The sequence below is a fragment of the Ursus maritimus genome, unplaced genomic scaffold, assembly GCF_017311325.1.
Source record: "Ursus maritimus isolate PB19 unplaced genomic scaffold, ASM1731132v1 scaffold_17, whole genome shotgun sequence".
In the NCBI taxonomy this organism is placed as follows: domain Eukaryota; kingdom Metazoa; phylum Chordata; class Mammalia; order Carnivora; family Ursidae; genus Ursus; species Ursus maritimus.
The window spans coordinates 56,508,964-56,532,573 of NW_024424119.1; the positions used below are offsets into that span (position 1 = coordinate 56,508,964).

The 23,610-nt window shown below is 51.0% G+C and overlaps 1 protein-coding gene across 2 annotated transcripts in view; it reads right to left on the reverse strand.

Moving 5' to 3' along the window:
* The window catches only part of AK8 (adenylate kinase 8), a 118,317-nt gene that overhangs the window by 66,413 nt on the left and 28,294 nt on the right, over positions 1 to 23,610 (reverse strand). For both annotated transcript variants that reach the window (XM_040632112.1, XM_040632111.1), the window contains exons 6-9: positions 11,811 to 11,892; positions 11,179 to 11,250; positions 10,076 to 10,276; positions 7,098 to 7,229 (exon numbers count right to left, since the gene is read on the reverse strand). In XM_040632112.1, the coding sequence (XP_040488046.1) occupies positions 7,098 to 7,229; positions 10,076 to 10,276; positions 11,179 to 11,250; positions 11,811 to 11,892 (487 nt within the window). The remainder of the gene's footprint in view (positions 1 to 7,097; positions 7,230 to 10,075; positions 10,277 to 11,178; positions 11,251 to 11,810; positions 11,893 to 23,610) is intronic.

Sequence of the window (23,610 nt, forward strand, 5' to 3'; positions counted from 1 at the left end):
GAGAGGAACAGAAAGACACCCATTAAATTTTAAACAGAAGGAAGAACAAGAAAAAAGAAGCCCTAGTGCTGCCTGCTGGGGGAAGAAAAGGTCACTGAAAAAAATATAAAAGGGTTTTTCTGAGTGTGAGTGTGTGTCCAAGTAAAAGCAAATATCAAAAAGGACCTGGGGAATAAAGGAGCAGCTGAGGGGGAAGGTACAGAATGAAAAGGAATGCATTTGGCAAGGAACGGATTAAAAATGGACGGTGCGGGGAGGACACCGACGAGACGTGCCCGCAGAAGAGCTCCCGCGGGGCCTCGCTCAGCCTGGAATCCCGATCGCATCTCTGGCTGGGGCTGAGGAGTGAGGGGGGGCGGGGGGAGAGCCGCCTGTGTACTCGTGTCTACACCATTGTTGCGCCAGGGAGACTGGGGGAGCTTGCTGTCCCCACAGCCCTTCCTGCAGGCCAGGCGTTTCCATGGGATGCTGGCTATGTTACAGGAGAGATGGACACACTCATAACTAAGGCAGCTCGCAGGAGCTGCCTGGCCAGTAGCCACTCACCCTCTTCGGGTGTATGGCCTGTGCAGATAGGAGTCTTTCTATCGTGAGCCCCATGGCATCTCCAGATCCCAGCCATGGCCACCACACAGGCACCGGGAGCCAGCGCGGCTGAACAAACCCAGCCTACACTGTGAGTCCTTGGCGATGAGCCACTAAGAGCCCAGGCTGGAAGGTTTGGCTACATATCCATGAGGGACTGACTGCCCAGTCTTGCTCTTCTTAACTTTAAGACCAAGGGGTTTTCTTCATATATTAAAGAAACCAAACACTCCTAAAATTAAGTGAAAACGGTGAGTGTTTAAGACAATGACCATCACCAAAGACCTACCCCTCAGGGACGATGTGCTTCACTCACTGTGTGAAGGACAGCAGCGATCATATCGAAAGCGGCCGGCAGCGTCCCTCACTAGGGGAACATGGGGGATGATGAAGGCCGATGGTGACTGAGACCTCTCCACACGCCAAGCGCTATGCTCAGTATGCAAAGAGCTAGAGCAACCTGTCCCAGGTCACAGAACCACTGGGTGGCCAACCCACGTCTGTGTGACATCAAACCCACACTTAGCTTTCAGGTCTCGCCAGATGTCATACGTAACTTCTGTCATAAAAAGCTACAAAACTGACCAAAATATGTGAAACAACTCTTTTCAGGCCTTGGACCGCCAACAGCATGGGGCCGTGACCTTGAGAGAAGGGAGACACCTAAAGAGAAGAGTCCCACCTTCCCCCTGGATTCCTACCTACAAGCACTTTTCAAACCACAGCACAGCACAGGACAAGGGGAGCCAAACTCAGTGCAGCGGGAAGCAAAGACTGGATTGAGAGCTGGGATTTGGGGAACGGGGTGATGGAGAGAAGGGAGCTGTGCAGGGAAGTGGCTTCAGAAATCCTCACGGGGACTCCCTGGGGTCTTCAGTCAATGCAAAGCTGCACACGTGGCAGGTGAGACCGCCCCCCGGCCGAGGAAAGCTCCCGGGAGGCTGTGAGCTGAGGGGGAGGCACAGAGTGCAGGGAGATGTTGGCACTCAGAGAGCCAGAGTGAGAGGCGGTGCCGGGTGCCCCGTCAGCTGAGACTCCGGGCGTGGGGCACACGAGCCCGAGAAGATGCACGCTCTGGACTCACCCGAACAAACACTAGAAATCAGCCTCCACGGGATCAAGCTGACCCTACAGCAAACTGACCACCTGTTAGAACTCAACTCAGCACAATATGAAGAGCCACACAATCCAGGCTCCCAGCAATGTGAGAACCACGATGTCTAGTGTAGCCTACACAACTACTCGAGATGCAAAAATCAATCCATCAGTCGGGAAAGTGTGACCCCTACAAAGAGAGAAAACAGGCTACAGAATCAGATCAAGAGATGACATGGATGTCAGAACAAGCACACGAGAACCAGGCAGCAGCTGTTCTACATGTGTTTAAAACTGTAAAGGAAAAGATCGTTAAAATGAGTAAACAGCTGGGGAATCCCAGCAGAGAAATGGAAACTATATAGAAGAACCAGATGCAAATTCTAGAACTGGGAAATATAATATCTTAAATGGAAAACATCATTGGATAGGCTGCCATCTGTGAATCTGAAGACGGGAAAACAGGCCATAGGAAGTATCCAAACTGAAGCAAAGAGAAGGAAAAGGGAGGCCTAGAAAGAAAGAATAGGCCCTTAGGTACCTGGTGGACAGTATCAGTCAGCCTCACATACGTGTAATCGGAGTTCCAGAAAGGAGAGGGAGATAGAGGGAAGGAGAGAGGGAGAGAGAGGGAGGGAGAGAAGGAGAGAGGGAAGTGGGGGAATGAGGGAGGGAGGAGGGAGGGAGTGAGGGAGAGAAAGGGAAGGAGTGAGGGAGAGGGAGGGAGACAGAGGGGGGACAGAGAGACAGAAAAAATATTTGAGTAAATAATGGCAAGAGAGTTTCAAAAATGGAAGAAAACTATTTCAAAATGTGATGAAAAATATCAATCCACAGATCCGAGAATCTCTGAGACCCGAGCAGAGTAAACACAAAGTAAAACTCACCTTGATACTTCATAGTGAAATTTCTGAAAACTAAAGAAAAAGAGAAAATACTGAACGCAGCTGGGTGGGGGAGATGCTTTGCATGTAGGGGAACAAGGATAAAAATAATCCCTGAGTTCTCATCAGAAGCAACGCGAGCCGTAAGACAATGGGATGACATGTTTAAAGCGCTAAGAGGAAAACACCTGTCAACATAGATTTCTATGTGCAGCAGACGCGTCCTTCAAGAATGAAGGCGGAATAAAGACATTTTCAGCAGATGAAAGCCGAATTTGTCGCCAGCAGACCTGCACTACAAGAAATGTTAAAGGAAGTTCTTTAGGCAGAAGGAGAACGATATCAGATGGAAACGGAGATCTAAACAAACAAGTGTCGACATGTGTGGGTACCTAACAGAGCCTTTCCAACTTCATTTCCTCCCTTAAAAAACCAAATGACTAAAGCAAAAATAATTGCGATATATTGTAGAGTTTATAACATGATAGAAATAAAATGTATGACCAAAGATAGCACACGGGAGAGGAGCAAGGTAAATGGAAAGACGTCCACTGTGGGTTCTCCTGTTACTGTATAAACTCAAGGCCCGCCGAGAGAAATAAATGAGGCTATGTGACCCCTAGAGCAACCACTAACAGAAGAAGACAGAGGGATACAGCTGCAAAGGCAACGGAGGAGATAAAATGCATTCCTGAACAACATCTGGTTACTCCAACAGTTGGCAGGAAAGGAGGAACAGAGAAGAGGTAACCGAAGGCAAAAAGCCAGGATGGAGGCTTGAAACCATACTAAAAACTACTTAAAGTGGAGACGCACTGAACCCTTCAATTAAAAGGCAGAAGGTGTCAGACCGGATTTTTAAGAAAGCAAGACCCAATTATAGGTTGTATACAAGACACGTATTTAGAATACAAGGCACAGATGATTTAAAAGAAAAAGGGCAGAATACATACCATCCAGACACTAATCCTAAGGGAGCCGGAGGGGCTCTGTGACTATCAGAGTACCTTCAAGAAACAGTGCTACTGGAGAGACAGAGGAGCATTTCCTAAGGAGAAAGGGGTCATTTCATCAAGAAGACACAGCAGTCCTCAGTGTACATGCTCCCAGGAACATGGCTTCAAATGACATGTGGCAGAGACTGGCAGAGCGGCAGACTCGCCACAATCAGAGCTGGTAACTGAAATAATAGCAGTGAGAAATCATAAAGGACAGGGAAAAACTGAACACACCATCAAACATCTCACCCTGACACTGCTGGAGCCCTATATCCACCAAGGCCGGAGTACGTATTCTTTTCAAGTGCACATGGAATCCGCCGATAGAGACCACATGCTGAGCCATAGAAAAGTGTCAATAAATTTCAAAGGACTGAAATCATATAAGGTATGTTCTCTGAGCACAATAGAATTGGAAATCAGTACTCCGCCCCCAAATCTGGAAGATTCCCAAATATTTGGAAATTAAGCAATACACTTGTACATAATACGTTAAGTCAAAAAAGAAGCCACGATTAGCGTCTGACTCTTGGTTTCAGCTCAGGTCGTGATGTCACGGTCACGGGACCGAGCCCCACATCGGGCTCTGTGCTCAGCGTGGAGTCTGCTTGAGAGTCTCTTTCCCTCTGCCCCTCCCTCTCATGTTCTCTCTCTCTCATAATAAATAATAATAAATAAATAAATGTAAGAAGAAGAAACCACGAGGCAGATAAGAAAATATTTTGAACGGAATGATAAAAGACAACAGATTAAAATTTTGTGAGATGCAGCTAAAGAAGTGTTTTGAAGAAAATATGGAGTGTTCAGGGCCTATATTAGGAAAGAATGGTTTAAAACTCCTGCCTACAACCACCTTGCTCCACAATGTCCTATGAAGAAAACACTGTAACAGTCTCCTCTCTAATGCTTCCCAGCACCAAGGCTCTGGACACAGTCAGACCTGGACCTACACTGGGATAATCTCATCTCATCTTGTTCACTTCCCCCCGCCCCCGAGCCTGGCCGTGCACCTGGATCCTACATTCTTCTGGTTCTTTCTACACCTTCCCTGCACAGCGTAGAGCAGGCACTCAATGAGGACGATTACGATATATATATATAAATTTAATTTTAATTTAAAAAATAGTTTTAAGTAACCTCTACACCCAACGTGGGGCTCAAACTCACAACTCCAAGATCAAGAGTCACGCGCTGTACTGACTGAGCCAGCCAGCTGCCCCTATAACTATGATAGTTTAACAAAATTCTTCATGGTTGTCTCGGGTTAGAAAATTCAGGCTCAGGGGTGCCTGGGTGGCACAGCAGTTAAGCCTCTGCCTTCGGCTCAGGGCATGATCCCGGCGTTCTGGGATCGAGCCCCACATCAGGCTCCTCCGCTATGAGCCTGTTTCTTCCTCTCCCACTCCCCCTGCTTGTGTTCCCTCTCTCGCTGACTGTCTCTATCTCTGTCGAATAAATAAATAAAATCTTTAAAAAAAAAAAAAAGAAAGAAAATTCATGCTCATTGCAATAAAAAGCCAGAGCTGTATAACATGCCCTGCACAGAGGTAACCATGGCTTCTGAGCACACACCAACACACTTTTTAAACAAAAATGAGATCATCCCCTGAACACTGTTGAATGACTGGCTCTCCACCCCCTCCCTCATTAAGCAATAGATCACATACATCGAGTCACTCTATGGATTTCTTTTTAATAGCTGCCTCTTCATTTTAATTAATAATGACATAATTCGTGCTCTAGTATATGGGTTTCCCACAGCTTCCCTAACCATCCCTCTTATTAAAAGAGTTTGGGTTGTCCTGACTTCGTGAGGCACCCTCGCATCTCTTGTTCAGGGTCCGAGTGTTTCGTAGAATCAAATTCACACAGGGAAGTCACTGGGCCCCAGGATTTGCGGGGTTCACACCAATGGTGACTCTGTCTTTCAAAAAGTGCCTTTGTATATTCTCACCAATCGTAAACACAAGTCTTCCGATCAACCTTGTTGGCGTGAACGTTGGGTTGCTTGCTTGTTCGGAGCTGTTTTCCTGTCCCTGAAAGATCCATAAATGGGGAGATGGGAGCGGAGCCAGGGGGTGGCCACGGGGGAGCAGGCAGCTGCCGGAGCTCTGGGCGCACACAGGCCTCTGCAGAGAAACCTCCGTGGAAAGCGCCTCTGCCAACCGGAGCTCCCTCAGGTGGGTTTACTGAATTCTCGCGATGTCTTGTACTTACCAAGAACACCTTCGAGAAATGTGAGCTTTCTGAGTTAGCTCAATTCCCACGGCCAGTCTCCTCGCCCTTGGGGCCACAGTCCCCTCCATAAACACATGCAGCAGCAAGCAGATGGGTGCTCACTCTTACCAAAGGAGCCACGACCACAGCTGCAAATTCGGCCTTATAATATGGAAGAGGTAAAACCCAAGGAAGGCGTTACCTGAATCATTCAGTTTACATTTAAAAAAAAAATCCGTGCAGGCAAAATCCTTTTTCATCCTGAGGTGTCCAGAGTGTTTTTCCATAGTAATCGAACCAGAGTATTACTATTTAGTATTTTTACTACTAATACTACTAACAGGACTATTACTGTTTTTCATTACTAATCAGTTCCCTAGCTTCACATTATGGGTACAATTTTTGTTCCTGATTCCTGGCTGGCTAGTCTGTCCATGGCTTCGGGATTTTATATTGGAGGAGACCCACTTGAAAAGTATCTTTTTTGAAAACTTGATCCCTCCGGGGTGGGACCTACATATATTCATGTGTGTTTGTATTCACATGTATTTGTACGGTGTACCCGCAGAATTTGCAGGCATATATTTTTACAGTTGGGGCACAGGACTCCTTTTTCTCATAACTAGAGGTGACTTGGGCTTGCGGCACATTTCCTGGCAGTGGTGTTGGTGGCCAGGGTGGCTCTGGCGCTCCCTGCAGCCGCCCGGTGTGTCTGCTCCTCTTCTTCCTCGGTTCCCCACTCCTAGCCTCCGGAAGGCCGCCTGGCGTCCCCGCCCGCCTGGGACCACCTCGGGACAGGCCTGGAGAACTGATTTCAATATGTTCTCTCCTCCCGGTAAAATATTTATTGAAACTGTACGAGCCAGGAGTCCTCCTCTGGTTCAGAAATCATTTGCCTGCAAGCACGCTGACCTGGGCTGGGGGGAGCCAAATGGGACCGGAGAAAAGAAATCAACAGCAGCTCCAGATTATATAAGAGCTGTGGCTTCCAGGGAGGCCGCGGGGGCTGCAGGGGCGTCCCCCGTGCACAGCACAGAGCAACCACTGGTGCCAAGGCTAGAACAGCTGACGACTGGAAAATGCACTGGCTCTTTGTGCTGCAGACACACCTTTCGTGGTTCATGTTTTTAGGGCCACGTTCTTTGTGAGGAACCAAGCTGACCTGTGCAAACATGGACTACCTGCACGTTGTCTGCCAGCAGAGAGCAAGAACAAGAAGCGAGGCTGATCTCCTCGCCACCCCCATGAGGCGGGAATGCCTAGGAGGGCAGGGGGGCCGGGGAAGGCTCCGGAAACAGGGCGCGGCTGGGACACTCACCGTTGACGAGGCCGTATTTCTGGGCCAGGAGGGCCGCCTGCAGACTTTTCCCACTGCCCAGGGGCCCGCAGAGCAGCACCCGTGGGGTGAACGGGGCATTAGATCGATGGTTGGTTTGGACATAGGTCAGAGCTGGAAAGAGAAGATGTGAGGATAGTAAACTCAGGTCCTTAAGAAAGGGAAACCAACTTACAGCGCCCATGCTCAGGCTCTTTCAAGGGCACTGATTTCTCTTGCTTGCAGCTGTGTGGAAATCCTCTGCGGGGCGGCTAGTGGCCACGGGCTGAGGCTGTGGGGAAGGGGAAGGATTTCCGCTTCAGGCCTGGGCATGAAGGCGAGGGAGCAGTGGACCCAGAGAAGCCACCCTCCGAGCCCTGTCCACTCTGCACCTCCCTCCTGATTGAAGGGGGGCTGGGTGTGCTGTCGGGGGGCTGCTCCCAGGACGCACACTCTTAGGTTGGGATGTTTCCAAACTAAATCCAGGCTGCACCTCTAGCCTGAAGCCTGGGACCAGGCTGGTCTCCCAGGATCAGATGCAGACTTTGATAAATGCATCAGGCCTTGCGGGGGCCTCGCGCATGGGGACTTCGAAAAGACTCGAGAATTGGTAGAGAATAATTTCAGCTGCGCTCCAGTGACACCAACTTTGTTGCGAGTCTCCAAAAGGCAGTGATCAGATAGGTCCCAGGAGTGGGCCGAGGCAGCCGCGTACCTGGCCTGTGGTATGCCCCAGCATTTGAAGAACAAAGAAGGGGCACAGGGACCAGAATCCCCAACACAGAGGCCACTGCGCCATGGGGGGCGCTGGATGCCAAAAGCTACGGAACATCCAACAGGTCACCCTCCCCTGAGCACGGAGGAGGGGCTGGGTGAGCAGCTGAGGAGGTCGTTACAAGGCAGTTGCTTGGCACCTGCTGAGGCCGAGGGCCGGTGCCAGCTTCCCAGCCGCTCACATCAACCATCCTCGCCTCCTGCCAGGGACCCAGACCATCCTGCGCAAAGTCAGCCATGCACCGGCCTCTGATGGCTGTGCTGTCCTCGGACGGGTTCCGCCCTGGCAAGGGGCTGAGCCACCAAGCCACCTTCAGGGACCCGGCTCCCCTGAAACAAGGGACAGGAGCTGCAGGGTTTGCCAGCCTCACACCCGGGACATCTGGGGCACATCCACCAGGTGCCAGGAGCACGCTTCCGAGTTGTGACAACCACAAATGTCCCCAGGGTGGGAGAGGGGGGCAAACGAGAAGCCCTGGGATGGTCTCTGTCTGGATTTTGACCTCCCAAATCTTTGTAGGATTTTTAAATTGGGAGGATCATTATAGATACCACAATCCCCCTCGTCTTCAGAACTCAAGGCACAGGTAAGTTAATCGACTATCTTAAAGGTTGTGCTACTGACCGTCATCATCATAACGTCACACACACCAGCTTGTGTTACCTGCTCAGCTGAATACTCTGTGGGCATTATCTCACTCCACTGGGGCAACATTCCCCCGAGAGATGGACTCTTCTTGCCCCATTTTGCACAGAGCTGGCAGGGCTGGGGGAGTCTCCCAAACCCGCTGCCTGGGTAACATTTTCTGCCCCTGAGAATAAGCTGGGGAAAGCCGTTCAAGCCCCTCCATCCTCAGAACTGCCATGATGCAGCACATCGGAAATGCACAGGCTCTACGGGCAAAGCAGCCTGCTTACAAATGGTGCTTAATTTACAGTAAATAACTAAGTTAATTAGAAGTAATGATCCCCCAGACAGTCTCAACATCTAATTATTCTTTTTAAAAATATGTGGTTGCTGGATGCACTGCAGAGAGATTAAAAAAAACAACAGAGAGAATTTTGCATTCCGATTTTCAATTTATCTGTCTGCATTATTAATTAATAATAATTAATATGCAGACGCTCACATTTTTATTTACAATTCCAGGCATGAATTCTTTATGAACGATCATATGAACTTTTAAATTTAATTAAGTAATTTGGAAGTAATTAATGTGTAAATTCAGAATCATGCCATAAGATAAATGTTGTGGTTGTTTATCTTCAGAGCCCAGCGTCTGCTACTAAAGACCCTTCCGAGATGCAAAACCACTGGAAAACGGTACGGCATCCACAGCCTGGCTTGTTTAAAGTAAAGATATTTTCTAGACATCCCCCCGCCGGGTGACTGGCCCCCTCGGGAAGTGAGGCTGGGCCATCCCTGGGCTCTTGGTAAGGGGAAGTCCACCAGCAGATGGGGGCGAAGGGGATAGCCAGGCCAGGGAGTTCAGAAGACCCTCCCCACCAAAACAAAACTTCTCCTAAAGTGATGTGAGAGAATATACCAAAAAGGGCCATTGCCAACTGTCTAGTGTCTTAGACATCTGCACCGGCATTTCTATTGTGTTATTTACCTGGCATTGCATAGAAGGGGATCACTGGCTGTGGAGACAATTATAATTCAGCCGCTCCGGGATAGACTCACTCTAACTCTCCCTGGCCTTTTTGGACAGGACGTTGAGTCCCAATAGCAATGATGTCTGACCTTACTGAGCTCTTCTCTGTACAGCTGCTGGGCTCACGGCGGTGGAAACATGATTTGCAGAATCCCATGTAATCCTCACCCAAGGTTTGAGGAAAACACGATTTTTGTTCCCATTTTAGGGATGACAAAACTGAGGCCAAGAGGGTAAGAGAGTTGCTGGAGACCACACAGCTGATGTGTGGTGGGATGAGATTTGAACACAGGGCCCCTGGCTCCAAAGTCTCAGGGCTCAACCTTTACCTACACACACACACACACACACACACACACACGCACACACACGCGTGCACAGGCACCTGCTCCAGCCACTTTCCAGAACCTTTGCTATTGCTCCAACGACAGTGCAGTGGCTGGAGTGGGGCTGCTCTAAATGGACTCAAGACCCTGAGATGTGCTGCGGGTTGACACTGGGATGAGGAGGGTCGAGGTGCACGGGGAACCCCCTGCCGTTTGTGTTTACCCTGGTAGAAGACGTCCACACACGGCTGGTCAGCATTGATGACTTTCAGGATTTGGGGGTAGGCGGGGAGGATCCTGACAATGTTCCTGTGATACTCCAGCAGTCCCCGCGCCGTCTCCAGCTCCGAGACGCCCCCCGGCACTAGCAGGCGGTTCTGAACGTCAGATTCGGAGGGCCAGTCAAAGGTGGTGTGGTAGATCTCTGCAAGGGGGAGAGGCACGTGGTCAGTGAGCCGCCCAGGGGCCGCCAGGCCACCGCTGCATCTGGCCAGAGGCGTGCCGTCTGCGGCCCGAAGCCTGTGCGAGTCGTAGGCGTCCTCACCCACCCTAAGCCGTGCCGGATGAGCTCTGGCTCTGGAGCTGCTCCTACGTCTCTATTAACAGCAACAAAAGGATGAGGGGCGCCCGCGTGACACTGTCGGCTGAGTGTCTGACGCTTGGCTTCGGCTAGGGTCATGATCCCAGGGTCTGGGGTTCTCTCTCCCTCTGCCTCTCCCGCTCGTGCTCTCTCTCTCTCCAAAATGAATAAATAAATCTTTTTAAAAAAGAACAAAAGGATGAGGATTCTCAGCACAACAGGAAGGACGGCTGTGGTTTTGAGGGCTCACTCTAATGGGCCATCCGGAACACACTTGTCTTCACAGCAATCAGACCACAAGGTACTTCTCACCCCAGGCACAGGTAAGGAAACCGAGTCTTGGAGATGTTGGGCACGTCTCCCACATCACACAGAGGGAAAGGGGCGGGGCCGGGGTCCATAAACCAGGGCTGTCTGCGGCCAAAGCCTAAGGCCAGAGGTCAAGGGCGCCGGGCCCCTGCTGAATTACCTGGTCTTCGCGAGCTGAGACCCAGCTCAACATTGCCAGCGCTCCTCCTTCAGCCCCTGAGGCCCCCAACTCCTCCTCTGCTGGAGTTTATCATCTCCCAAGTGACTTCCTGCTCCAAGCCCAGCCTGCAGCCTCTGAGCCTGTGCTGGCCTCTGTGGCCCCACGGGGCCCTCTGCACACACCCCAAGTGCAGAAGGGTTCAGTAAATGGTGGGCGGGCCTGTTACTCCAATGAGCTCTGAAACTCCATGGAGTGGGATGGGGGTGAAATGGCATACCTCCTGTTTGAGGGTCGATTCTCTTCCCCAAGTTTCTCTCAATCAGGACGGTGTCTGGAGCACTCAGCACAACTGGACAGAGAAGGAAGACAGCACAACCAGGCATGTGGGGCAGCAGGTCCCAGACATCTGATCTCGTGGGCCAATCACTCGTCTTACGTCTCTCTTGCTGTGGAATGACACTAACACAACCACCATTTCCCACCCCCGAGAACCCCTTAGAGTGGTCTTCTCAGCACCAAACCACGAAGACACAGTGTCAGGACAGCGGGCAGCCCACACTCGAGCATCCCACCTAACAATTTTCACTGTAATAACACTCCGAGGAACGTCTTTGCGTGTCATGCTCTTGCCATATTTTGGACTATTTCCTAAAGAGAGTTTCTCAGATGTGGGATTCCTGGATCAAGGAACCACCAGGGTCAAAACAAAACCCCATTTTTCTAAAAGCAATCTCCGAATGCCTTCAGCTTTATGAAAAATTCAACTATGTTGCCCTCCTCTTTCCTCCTGGGTCTGGGTCGGCACAGGGCTGAGGGTGGGTGCTAGAAGCCGGGGATACAGAGCAGGGTGCTCGCTCATGGGGTGTGGGGACTGCAGCCCGTCCGGAGGGCCCTTCACAGGCTACTCACTGACGTGTCTGGGGGTGATCCCGAGGGTCTGGATCATCAGGGCCTGCTCCCGAGTTTCAGGGATGCCATCCAGAATCCAGCCCTAGGCACAGAATTTGGAAAGGTGCTCATCTATCTTTACTTTTTAGATTTTTTTTGGAATTATAAAAGGAATAACATAGCTTTATAGAAAAACTAGAACTTTTGGGGCGCCTGGGTGGCTCAGTTGTTAAGCGTCTGCCTTCGGCTCAGGGCGTGATCCCGGCGTTCTGGGATCGAGCCCCACATCAGGCTCCTCTGCTAGGAGCCTGCTTCTTCCTCTCCCACTCCCCCTGCTTGTATTCCCTCTCTCGCTGGCTGTCTCTCTCTCTGTCAAATAAATAAATAAAATCTTAAAAAAAAAAAAAAAAGAAAAACTAGAACTTTTAAAACAAAAGAAGTAAATGTTTCTAATAGCCACATCACCCAGCTTAACGCTCCATTATTAAGCACTCTCCATTATTACATTCCCTTCTGAATCTTACATTTATGACTATAATCACAACATACATGTTCGATGTCCTGATTTTTTCCATTACACATTAACAGCTACCAAAACACTTTCTCATACCGTCACGCCTCTGCACTACCGCAAGTTTCAGCGTCTACATAACGTCCCACCCAGTGAGCCCGCCATGGTTGCTTAGCCACTCCCCATGATGGAACATTTCAACTGCTAATAATTCTCGTGATCGGAATAGCGCTGTGATGAACAGCTTTGTGCGTACGGCTCTTTCCATGCTGTGGAGTATTTCCTAAACAGTTTCTTGGATAGGGGATCCTGGGAGGAGGAACCACTTGAGTCAACATGAAACCCCACTTTTCTTAAGAACAAACCTCAGGGCGCCTGCGTGCTCAGTCGGTTGAGCGTCTGCCTTCGGCTCTGGTCATGATCCCGGAGTCCTAGGATGGAGGCCCGCATCGGGCTCCTTGCTCAGCAGGGAGCCTGCTTCTCCCTCTGCCCCTCCCCCTGCTCATGCTCACTCACTCTCTCTCTCAAATAAATAAAGTCCTTTAAAAAAAAAAAAAGAGAGAGAGAGAGAGAGAGAGATCTGAGTTCAAATTTCTGTTCTGTAGCCAATTTGTTCCAGGGCTGAAATCCCTCAGGCTTCAGCCCCTTCTGGGTACAGTGAGGAAACTGGTCTAGAATATTTATTTTTATTAACCATTTAAGTCCAATTGTGAAGGAAACACATGATCACTGTACACTATGTGGAAGACACTGGAAAGCTGAAATGACTGCCCAGTCACTGGTAACACCACTGGCCCAGCCTAGCCACAGCTGACACTTTGCTGTAGCTCCTTCCAGCCTTCACATATGGGTATCTTTCTCCTGGGGGGGAACAAATCACGCCGTGCATACTACTTTGTAGTCTGTACTCTTCATACAGCAAAAACATTTCCGGAACATTCTCCCATGTGACAAAATGCTCCCCTCCTGGAAGCTTCCACCGCTGCCGAGCACCGCATGAACTAACCTGACAAACGTTAACCAATCCCACATTGTTGTTCATTTAGTTTTCCACCATTATTTTAAAAACTGCTGTAAGTACATCTTGATGCACACAGAATATCCTGGAAATAGATTTCTATTTTTAAAAATTAAATTAAATTAAATTAAATTAAATTTTTTAGAAGGAGAGAGGGGCAGAGGGAGAGAGAGAATCCCAGGCAGACTCCCCACTGAGCGTGGAGCCCGACCCGGGGCTCAGTCTCACAACCCTGAGATCATGACCTGAGCTGAAATCAAGAGTCAGACGCTTACTCAACTGAGCCACCCAGGTGTCCCCCCTGAAAACAGATTCCTAAAAGTTGGTACCTTCTTTTGTGACTCTTGATGCATTCTGCCATGTCGCTCTCTAGAACTGCCCTGGCCGGTTTATGGAGCCAGCCTCAGATCACTTGCTTCCCTGTACCTTTGTCAAGGTCAGGCGTCATCTGGGGGGAAAATCTACCCAGCACGGCAGAGGACACCACTGCTGCTCTAGTTTACATTTCTCTGATCAATAGTGAGGCTCCACATTTTTTCCACGTGTTTATTGGTTATTTGAATTTTTTTCGTATCCAAAATGTCAATGCGTACCATCTATCAAGATTCCTCTTGGGGTTTTGTCCTTTTGTTTACTTATAAGAGTTCTTTACATAAAAAGAATTAACCCATTTTGGCAAACGCTACCACAGACCCTTTGAGGCAAACAACGTTGCCAGCATTTTCTGCAGTTTGTCTCTGACATTCTAATTTTGTGTAGGGGTGTTTTTAACACAGAAGTTTTGGGCCACATCAATCCGTGCCGTTTCCTCTTTGGGTCTGGCACTGTGTGATGTACAAAAAACGCCTGTCCCATTACAAAGGCACTAGATACTCACTTGCATTTAAATCGTGTTGTCTTATGATTTTACTCTTTATGTGTAAACATTTAATGGAGCCACATTTTATTTTGAACATGACACAAGGCTGTGAACTGATTTGTCACCTGGTGACCCACCAACTGTCCCGATCTCGTCTAGGAAACACCTCTCTTTTCCCCCCGAGTGTCATTCCTGTCACTGTCTGAATGCTGACACCATGTGGGCTCTGGCATCTTCCTGCCTGTAGACTCTAGAATCATCCTCATGCCATTTAAAAAAAAAATTTTTTTTTTAAGTAAGCTCTACGCCCAATCGGCAGCTCAAACTCACGACGCCGAGATGAAGAGCTGCACGCTCCGCTGACTGAGCCAGCCGGGAGCCCCCTCACACCATTTAAAATGTTGTTGTATAATGTTTGTTACATCTAATAGGATATGTTCCTCCTTCTTTTTTCTTGTTCTCAAAAATGTGATCTTCCAAGCAAGCAGCAAAAATATTTTGCAAGTTCAAAAACAGAAATTCTACTAGAATTTTGGAATGACATTACATGTACGAATGTATGAAGAATTGACATTTTCACAACTCAGTGCCTTACCTTCCCGTTTGTTTAAGTCGATTTTTGTATGTCTCTCAGCAAGGTTCACATTAAACAATTTCTAAAGTCCTTTCAAGTGTCAGGAGTCTAGCGTCACACACACACACTTTTTAACCGTTCAGATTTGATGTCCAGATACATTAGGTAAAGAGAGCTTTGCAAGAGCGAAATAAAGCAGCCAACAGTTTCAGGTCTCCCCTCTGCAGTGAGGCGGTCAGGTGACTACCCGGGAAGCTGCGGACTCTGACATTGGCCCCCAGTAGGGGACCCCCCCAGCCATAGACCCCTCCCTCGAATCATCAGGAGAACTTAGTTGTTTTAAGGTCATAGGGGTGAACTCAGATTCAAGGTCATTTATATAACACCTGATTTACAGAACACCATGTGTTCCTAAAAAGGAGCTAACCAGTAAAGGGCCTGCATTTCTTCAATATTAAAATATTTAGGTTCCAATGGCCTCTACTGTCAGTTAAAAAAAAAAAAGAAAAGCTAAACAAATTTATAGAGTAAAGAGTGTTGGAAAAAGCAGGCATGCTTTCATTAATTTCTTAAATTATGCAGGAAAACGTGCAGCCTACGGAACTCTGGTTTCTAGAACTAATGAAGCAAAAGTGCAAAAAAAATTTTTTTAACAGCCTTTTGCTCCCTCAAGTCCTTGTTATAGCCAGCCTGAGCTGGGCTGCCGCTCTTAAGACGAGCAAACACCCACAGATGTGCACACCACCGCAGGAGCCGGGAGGCACCACATCTGAGAGGTCCCCGCTCGCGGCTCCGGAAGCCAAACCACAACTTTCTGAACTTCAGCTACATTCAGACCCGCTTGTTTTTTCTTTATTTGGAGGGAGGGGCTGGGAGCCCACTGATTGCTTCTGGTACCAGGGCTGGGGATTGTTTCGAGTTCCTTTTTGAAGCTGAAAGAAGGTTGGAACTCCGTCTCCACTCAGCACCGAGACAGACCTCCGCTTTTAATATTGCATTAAGGAGCAATCATTATCATCTCGCCCATAAATTGCAGCTGATATCAGTATGTGGTCCAAAGCTTTTAGAACTATTCAGGGGAACAGCTCTCACCGACTTCTCGCTGGAGAAAGCAGGCCTTCCAATTACACAGGAAAAGTGCAGCAAAATGAGGAACATCTCCCTAATTAGCCTGGCCTCACTCGTGCATCATTCTGGTGCGGACGTGAAATTTTTAAAAGAAGGTGGGGGGCTCTGAAGTGAATCCCAAGCCGCTGGCTCTCCAGGATTGCTCTTTCAGACTCCAGGGGATGGTCTGATCACCCAGGTACTAAGTTCCCTTGAGGGACCCCTTAGGGCAGCACTCACGCCCTGTTCGCGCAGCCCACGCTTGGTGGGACAGGCAGCCACGCAGATCCCTCAACCCCACACGGGCCCAAGTCAGTCCTCCTGGGAAGGAAGGCTAGTGACCGAGGCCTCTGCAGCAGGGAGCGTAGGTCCCGGGACATCCTTAAGATGGAAGCACCAGGCTTAGCGCTCGGGAAGAACCTTCCTTCCCAGAGTTCTGGCATTTATACAGGTTGTGTGCAGCGATCCAGGTGCAAGATGGACTGCACTTTCGAGGGAAGACTGCAGTTTTGGTTGAAAGCAAGTGAATGGCTGCAAATTCTGGCAAAGCCAGAAGTCATAAATCAGTAAGTAGCACGCAGCCAGTGCCATGGTGGCACCCCCGTTCGGTTCTGGGTCTGACTACCAGGAGTGGCTAGATGCAGAGGTATCAGTCAATCCCTAATTAGAATACATTATCCATCTTCCTGACACTTCAGTGAAATGTCTATTCCACTCTGGAGCCGCAGCTTTGTTCGGAGCAGGTTAATTGATATTCTGATGCCTTCGCTCGCCATACCCCCGTGGCTCGGTTCTGTTTTATCACACATCAAAAAGGCCGTATGCTCAGGGCACTCCCTGCACCCGCGCAGAGCTGGAGGTCTGCACAGCTGCGAGGGGTACGGTATCACAGGAGGGACAAGCACCGAGCAGATGTCACAGATGAAAAAAAAGGGAAAGAACGCAGCCAGCCAGCCTAGGGAACTTGGCGAGGCCCAGCAGAGCGCGGCCCGACGCGGAGCGGGCTGTCCCGCTCTGTGTGAGCACTGGCCTCTTCTGCCCTCCTGACTGTTATTAAAGCGTAATTAGTAACTTCACGCCGTAAAACTCTTGTCCTCTGGGTCCTCTGCTTTCTGATGCATTGCCCCTGGTCTCCTCCCCTCTCCTCTGAAGACCAGAGTGGGGTGCTTCCCCCGGGAGGCCCCTTTTCTGGCTCCCAGCTCTAACTGCAGACGTGGGAGCCTCCACAGCAGACGTTCCTAGGAGCCGAATGCTGATTCCTCGCAGTCCTGAGGGGGCGATCTGAGGCTGAAGATTTGGACCTGACGAATCGGATTCCCTCAGCTCAAGTCCGAACCCAGGGAAGCATCCCAAGACGCACCATGGACCCACCAGCTATCCCTCTTCTTTCTAATGAAGTATTCCCCCGTGATTTCCCAACACAGACAAGAAGGAAAAAAGAGACATGTTACCAGCCAGAAATGCATCTGAAAAGGTCGAGTTTGGCAAACCAACGCGTTGTAAAGGCAGTCCGTGAGAACAAGGAGGCTGTTTTGATAAGCACGCAAAAGTTGACCTCAGATTGCCCCAGTTGCAGTTCCCTCAGTTTATACAAAACCACGGACACTCAGCCTGCCAGATCATCTCAGGGTGCCTTCCGTGTCCAACTCACCCGAAGGATGACCCACAAGAATTTTTATTTCAAAGTTTAACTTCAAACAAAATGCAACACGTGCCGGTGTTCCTGACCACACTCAAGTCCACGAATGCAGCACGACGGGTCATCCCTTAACTCGCTCCTATGCACAGGCTCCGCAGCGACAAGGCAGCCCCGGGCTCTGCCCCGCCTTCTGGGCACAGCCTAGCAGCCGTGCGCCTGCTCGGAAAAGGCTGAACATGCACGAGGGACTCCTGTCAATGACCGACAGGGCTGAGCCCCACTCTGGCTCATCCGTGACACAAGCGTGGCATTCCATAAAAACGTACAGATCCAGGACAATCGGTACTCCTAGGTCTGCGGGTCAAAAGCCTAGCGAGCACCAGGGTGTTAAATGTGGTACAGCACAGATGTGCATGTTTCCAAATAGCTAAAATAAATATATATATATATATATATATATTTAAAGTCAAATTCCCATTCAATGCCTCTGGTGCCCCCGGAGCTGCTCTGCAGAGGAAACCCCAGTTTGAAGACCACCCGATTCTGTCCCCAAATGGACCAGTCCCTTCCCATCTCCAAGGCGGGGTGACACCAGATAGCCCACGACAGCGATAACACACTTTCTGGGCTAACAGCTTGTTCTCAGGCTCACACACAGTGGCTCTGGTTGGAACTGAACGACACGGACAATCCAACAACATCCAGATAACGGAGTCATTCCTCTCCAACATTTCACAGCGTGTCTGCCGTGTGGACCCACCTCTTCAGAAACAAGACTTGCCCTTTAGGGTGTCACATTATCTGCTGGGGAAAAGCAGGGGGTTGGAATCAGCCTGTGCTCCACCCGTCGGGTGACTTCCCACCAGTCACCTCAGCTCCCCTCCACTGGCCTTGTTCTCCTTATCTGCAAAGTGGGGCAATAATATCAGTCTAGCCCATAGCTGTTGGGGTAATTAAATAAGGACCCCAAGCAAACACCCACAAAACAAGTATAATGTCTGGCAACAAAGAGGTGGCTAGTTTTATCCTTATAATTTTGAGAAAGATGAGCTAGGTTCTTTTTCTCTACCTACTTGCAAGAAGGAATCCTTTTAAGTTTGTACAACTTTTTTGAAGATTTTTAAAAATAATTATTTATTTATTTATTTGAGAGAGAAGGAGAGAGTGCGCACAAGAGCTCGAGTGCAGGGAGGGGCAGAGGGAGAGAGAGAGAATCTCAAGCCAACTCCACCCTGAGCTGGGAGCCCAACGCAGGGCTCGATCTCACGACCTGGAGATCATGACCTGAGCCGAAATCGAGAGTCAAACGCTCAACTGACAGCCTCCCAGGCATCCCTTTTTTAAAGATTTAATTGTTAAGTTCTCTTTACACCCAAAGTGGGGCTTGAACCCATGACCCTGAGATCAAGAGTTGCACACTTCACTGACCAAGCCAGCCAGGTGGCCCAAGTTTGTGGAACTTAACATAAGGGGTTCATGTAGAAAGGTGATCTCTTGGAGAGAGGAATAAGTGGCATTCCAGATAGGAACTGAGGAAAGCTTTCCAATTACAGAGGACTTGGGGAAAACACGTTTGGATTAGAATGAGGGGAGTCTGGTGAGTGGCCTCAGCTACAGTAGACCTGCTCCAGAGTGCTCGGGGCCATTTGCCATCGCCTGGCCAGGGGGCCCTCCCCCAGGGCAGTTTGCGCCTCTGGACACGGGCAGGAGCCACACGGGCCACAGGTGGGGGTCCAGCACGTGGGTAAACAGTCATCATGTTGTTACAGCGGGGTAAGATCCATTCACTTCTTCACTGCCCCATTGATTCATTAATTCGTGGGAGTGTTTATCCACCACGTGCACAGCACACTGTGCTTCCATACCGGACAGGTCGGAGTGTCTGCACCTGGGGGGCGAGCTGTCACCTGCAGCCCTAAGCCTTCTTACTCATCTCCTCTCCCAGCTGGCCCCTTCACTCGTACAAGGCATTGAAAATCCTCTGTGAATCAAGAGGGATAGACCAGGTGATCCCGAGTAGGGGAACTGTTGAGATCTATGGTCCAACAAAGACAATTTAAGAGTGACTAGCACATTAACAATCATGCATGAAAAACAGGCATCAACAGGACGAGTGACTGGCCTGCCTCTGACAATCTTCGAACATTACCATGTAATTTACTTCCAGCCATGCAGCCTGCTTCTACACGGTTCTACCAGCTCCCTAAAATCAGGAAAAGAAGGGGGGACCCCCATGGGGCAGTAGGGGCAGCCACTGGGGGACGGGCCAACAAGGAACCTCAGTCTGATGAACAATTAAAGCCACTCCTCTCTGGGGAATTCCCGAGTACAGCGCACAGGTCGAGTGCTGTATCCGAGTTCGGGTACCAATGCTGGCAGAGCCCCTGCCCTCAATCTCACAGGCTGCAGGGTCCCCCTCCCCCCACGTCCACAGACCCCAGGCTCCTCGGACCTCATTCCTCCCTCTCCGTGCCAGTCCACTGAGCCAGGCACAGCCGCACACCAAGGTGGCCAGCCCTTGTTCCTGCCTCCCTGCAAGCTGGAGCTCTCCTCTTGTCCTGGGACCCCCACGCTGCCCATCTGGACCCCGGGCAGGGAAGGCACTGGTCATGGATGGAGCTGTGGCTGGGTCTGAATCTTGGCTCCAACCCCACAGCTTTGTCATCTCAACGAGCCGGCCCAAGTCTCAGTGCCCTCGTCTGTACAGTGGGGGCAATATGACCACCCACGAGAACGTCACTGAAACGACGCACGAGGTCATCGATAACAAGTGTGATAGTTGAGTACCTGGCCCCAAGGAGGCGTTTCACACACACCTGCTCCTTCCCTCCCCTACCAGCAATCCAGGTGCTAGGGCAGCCGTATTTCCACGAGACTTAGAAAGGCTGAATCCACAGAGGGGTGACTTTATGAAGCTGTGAGGCCAGGTCCCACAAGGTGGGCAGCGCCCTGCACGACACAAGGCTGCACCTCCACAAGGAGCCGCTGTAACTCCGGCTCCCCCACCCCCCTGTCCCCATGGGGTGCTGGCCCCTCTGTCCTGTCTCCCACGTATCGGTTCGCTTCCTCAAGAAAGTACCTTCCCACCTTTACTCCCTCTCTCCCAGTCAATGCGTCCTTCTCCCTCAGCTCACTTCCCCCAGGCATCTACTCCCAACACGCAGGGAGGCCGGGACCACTGTTCACGTCCTGCTAAACTCCTCTCATCTCGGTCCACAATCTTCCGCTTCCAGAGACTAGACCCCCTTCTGCTGCTGCAGGAAAACCTAACCAATTGTTGCAAAGGAAAATGTGAGAACATCTATCATGTCTGCAGAGAATGAGAATTCACCAGTCTCGATACTAGTGAATGCCACCAAGTGTCAGTAAAGAAAATGCACACCAAGGAAATACACGCTTGCTCCTGTGTTCTGACCAATACCCTGACGTATCGTTCATGGTAGAGGCAGTCTGTTAATTCAAGTTGGGGGTAGTGACTATGCTACAGATCACAGCTAAAAACTATTCGCGTGACTTTCCACGTGTCTTTCAAATCCTACTGACTGACGGTATTGAGCCAGATGGGCACCCTGGGACCCCCACCTCCCAGCTGTGCAACTACTTCCTGTCTGCGACGCAGGCAGAGCTGGGAGCACCCGCCCCGCTGGTGTCTGGGGTTAGATGCGACCACGCACACGAAGTGCTAGCATGCCGTCTCACGGACGCGGCTGCTGGAGAAGTGGGGGTGCCCAGCGTGTGTTCCCGCCTCTGGCACACACCACGCTGCTCTGAGTGGGAGCTCACTGAGGAACCAAGGAGTGAAGAGCTTAGGAATGAGGGCACAAGGCTCTGCCACCTTCGGCTCTGCCCCCCGGCCGGCGTTTCCCCGCTCTCGGGAGGTGGTTCTCCGCTCCCCCTCGGAAGGGGAGCTCCACCCGGCCCAGGTGACGTGCTGGTGGCTCCACATCCAGCCCTGTTTCCAGCATTGCCGGGCCTCCCAGTACTCTCTGCTGGAGCCAAAGTTGGGGCTACTCAACGTCAGACTCGGGGCCGCATCCCGTCCCGTTTATCCTCCCGACTCCAGTGAGAGGGATGGTCACCTGCACCTGCCACCCGCAGGCCACCTGGGTGCGGCTGCTCCACGGGCACACGGCTGGGCCCTGCACACCATCCGCAAGCCCCGCATCACGCCAATCGGCCAACCTCGGCCTCCAGCGAGGGGCCAGAACCCCCTGGATGAGGGATCCCTGCGGGTGTCCGCGGCGGCTCCCTCGGAGCCCTGCCTCGCCAGGACGCACGCGGTAAGTTTTCCTTCGACGCCCGGCAATCCTAACCGCCTCCGTGTGAGAGGGACACGCAGCCCCGGGCCTCCGCAGAGCTGATGATCAGTAAAACCGCGCTCCTCGGAGGATGCCGTGACATCCATAAACCCGTGAGTGTCAAAACAATGGCAAGAAAATCCTGCGCTCCTCCCGTCAGAGGATGAAAGGTGGGTGATGAATGGCAGCCCGACGGCGCCGCAAGGAGAAATAAAACAAACGGCCCGTGGTCCCGCGGCCCAGACTCGGGCTCGACTCCGCCAGCATTTCCACTGTAAATACTGACTCGCGTTATGGGCAGGGAAGCATAAATCTGTGCCTAAAAAGGGAGAAAGGAAAAGGCACCAGAAGCCTGCCAAGTAAATTCGAAACTTCAGGATCCACGGTCACAAGTACGCTGCCTCATCCCCTCCTCTCTTGCGAAATAGCTCAGAGCCTCCAGGACATGAAATGAGATAAATTAGAGGTCCCCCTGGGAACACAGAGGAGAATTTTGCATTTTGTGTGCAGTGAACACCCCCTGCCCTGCCTGGTGCTGTTCGGGGCGGGGCCGGGGCTGTGACCTCCCCGAGCGCCCAGATCTTCTCCCCGACTGGGAACTTGGGGAGCGAGGTCAGCGTTTGGCGGGCCGAAGTCTGGCTTCTGATGACGACACCCTCTCCTCAGTCCAAGGAGGGCGATGATGTGGACCCAGATGTCTTGAACATGACGGACTTCCGGAAGGTCTGTTTTCCTTTAGACAGCACATGTTTCCTGCTTCTCGATCCACAGCACGTTTCTGGGGCTGTGGCCTCCTTTTTGGCCAGAGGGGAGGATTGCAGCGCTGGCCCCCCACCTGCACCGCCAGCCGCACGCCCATGAAAGGGGGCACCGTTTTCTTTGTTCTATTTTGTGCCCAACATGAACACTGAAAACAGGTTCCAAAGCACAGTAGGTGCCCGTAAGTCTTAGTTGTCGACACCTTCATGGGACAGTTGTGCGGCTCCCATCAGAAAACGCCTCAGAGCTTGGTACAGTGTCTGGAACATACCACGTGCTCCTACGTGCTGGCTAACCATTATTTGTGTCTTTACCTTGATGGGCCAGTTCCGCTCTCTGCTGCCGGTGCTTGGGCTTCGTTTCTACTCTTCCTGATCTCTACTACCACAAGACCACAGGCCTGATGAGCCATGGGGCAAGGTGACACTTCTGGAGCTCACTGAAGCCAAGGCCTGTTTACATCCCTTGTGGCTAACCACACGTCCTGGTGGACAGGCGCCGGTTTCCACTCTGGGCATTTGGTGAGGGCGTTAGGAGACCTGGCCAACTGCTGGGGACTGGGCAGAGTGGGCTAGAATGCGGTGACCTGGGTGCGGACGGGGTGGTGTCCCCGCAGGCTCCCCTTGGGCGCACCAGGGGCAGACACAAGGATGTTGAGGTCTAGTGTCCGTTAGAGCACAGCGTCCCGTTGGCTGGGGCTCCAAGCATCCTGGTTTGGGAAGCAGAAAGACCATGCTGTGACACAGAACACGAATGGGGGACACCGACCCGCTGAGCCCAAGGGGGCCTGTTCCTGCCTCGCTCATGATAAAGATGCCTGCCCGACAGCCCAGAGCAGCCCTCAAGGGGGGAGTTCCGTGTGCTTGGCTTCTGCTCGGCCTCATGCTCTGCCACCTTTTCAGCTAGTCCTCACCTCCCGAACGGTAGAACTCCATCCCAAGTGGAAGCTCACAGAATCAAAGAAAAACCAAGGCGCATGGACAGAAGCAGAGATGGACTCCAGCTGATTTTCAAATTTCATTGATTTTTTTCCCCTCCGGCCCTACATTTAAAAGA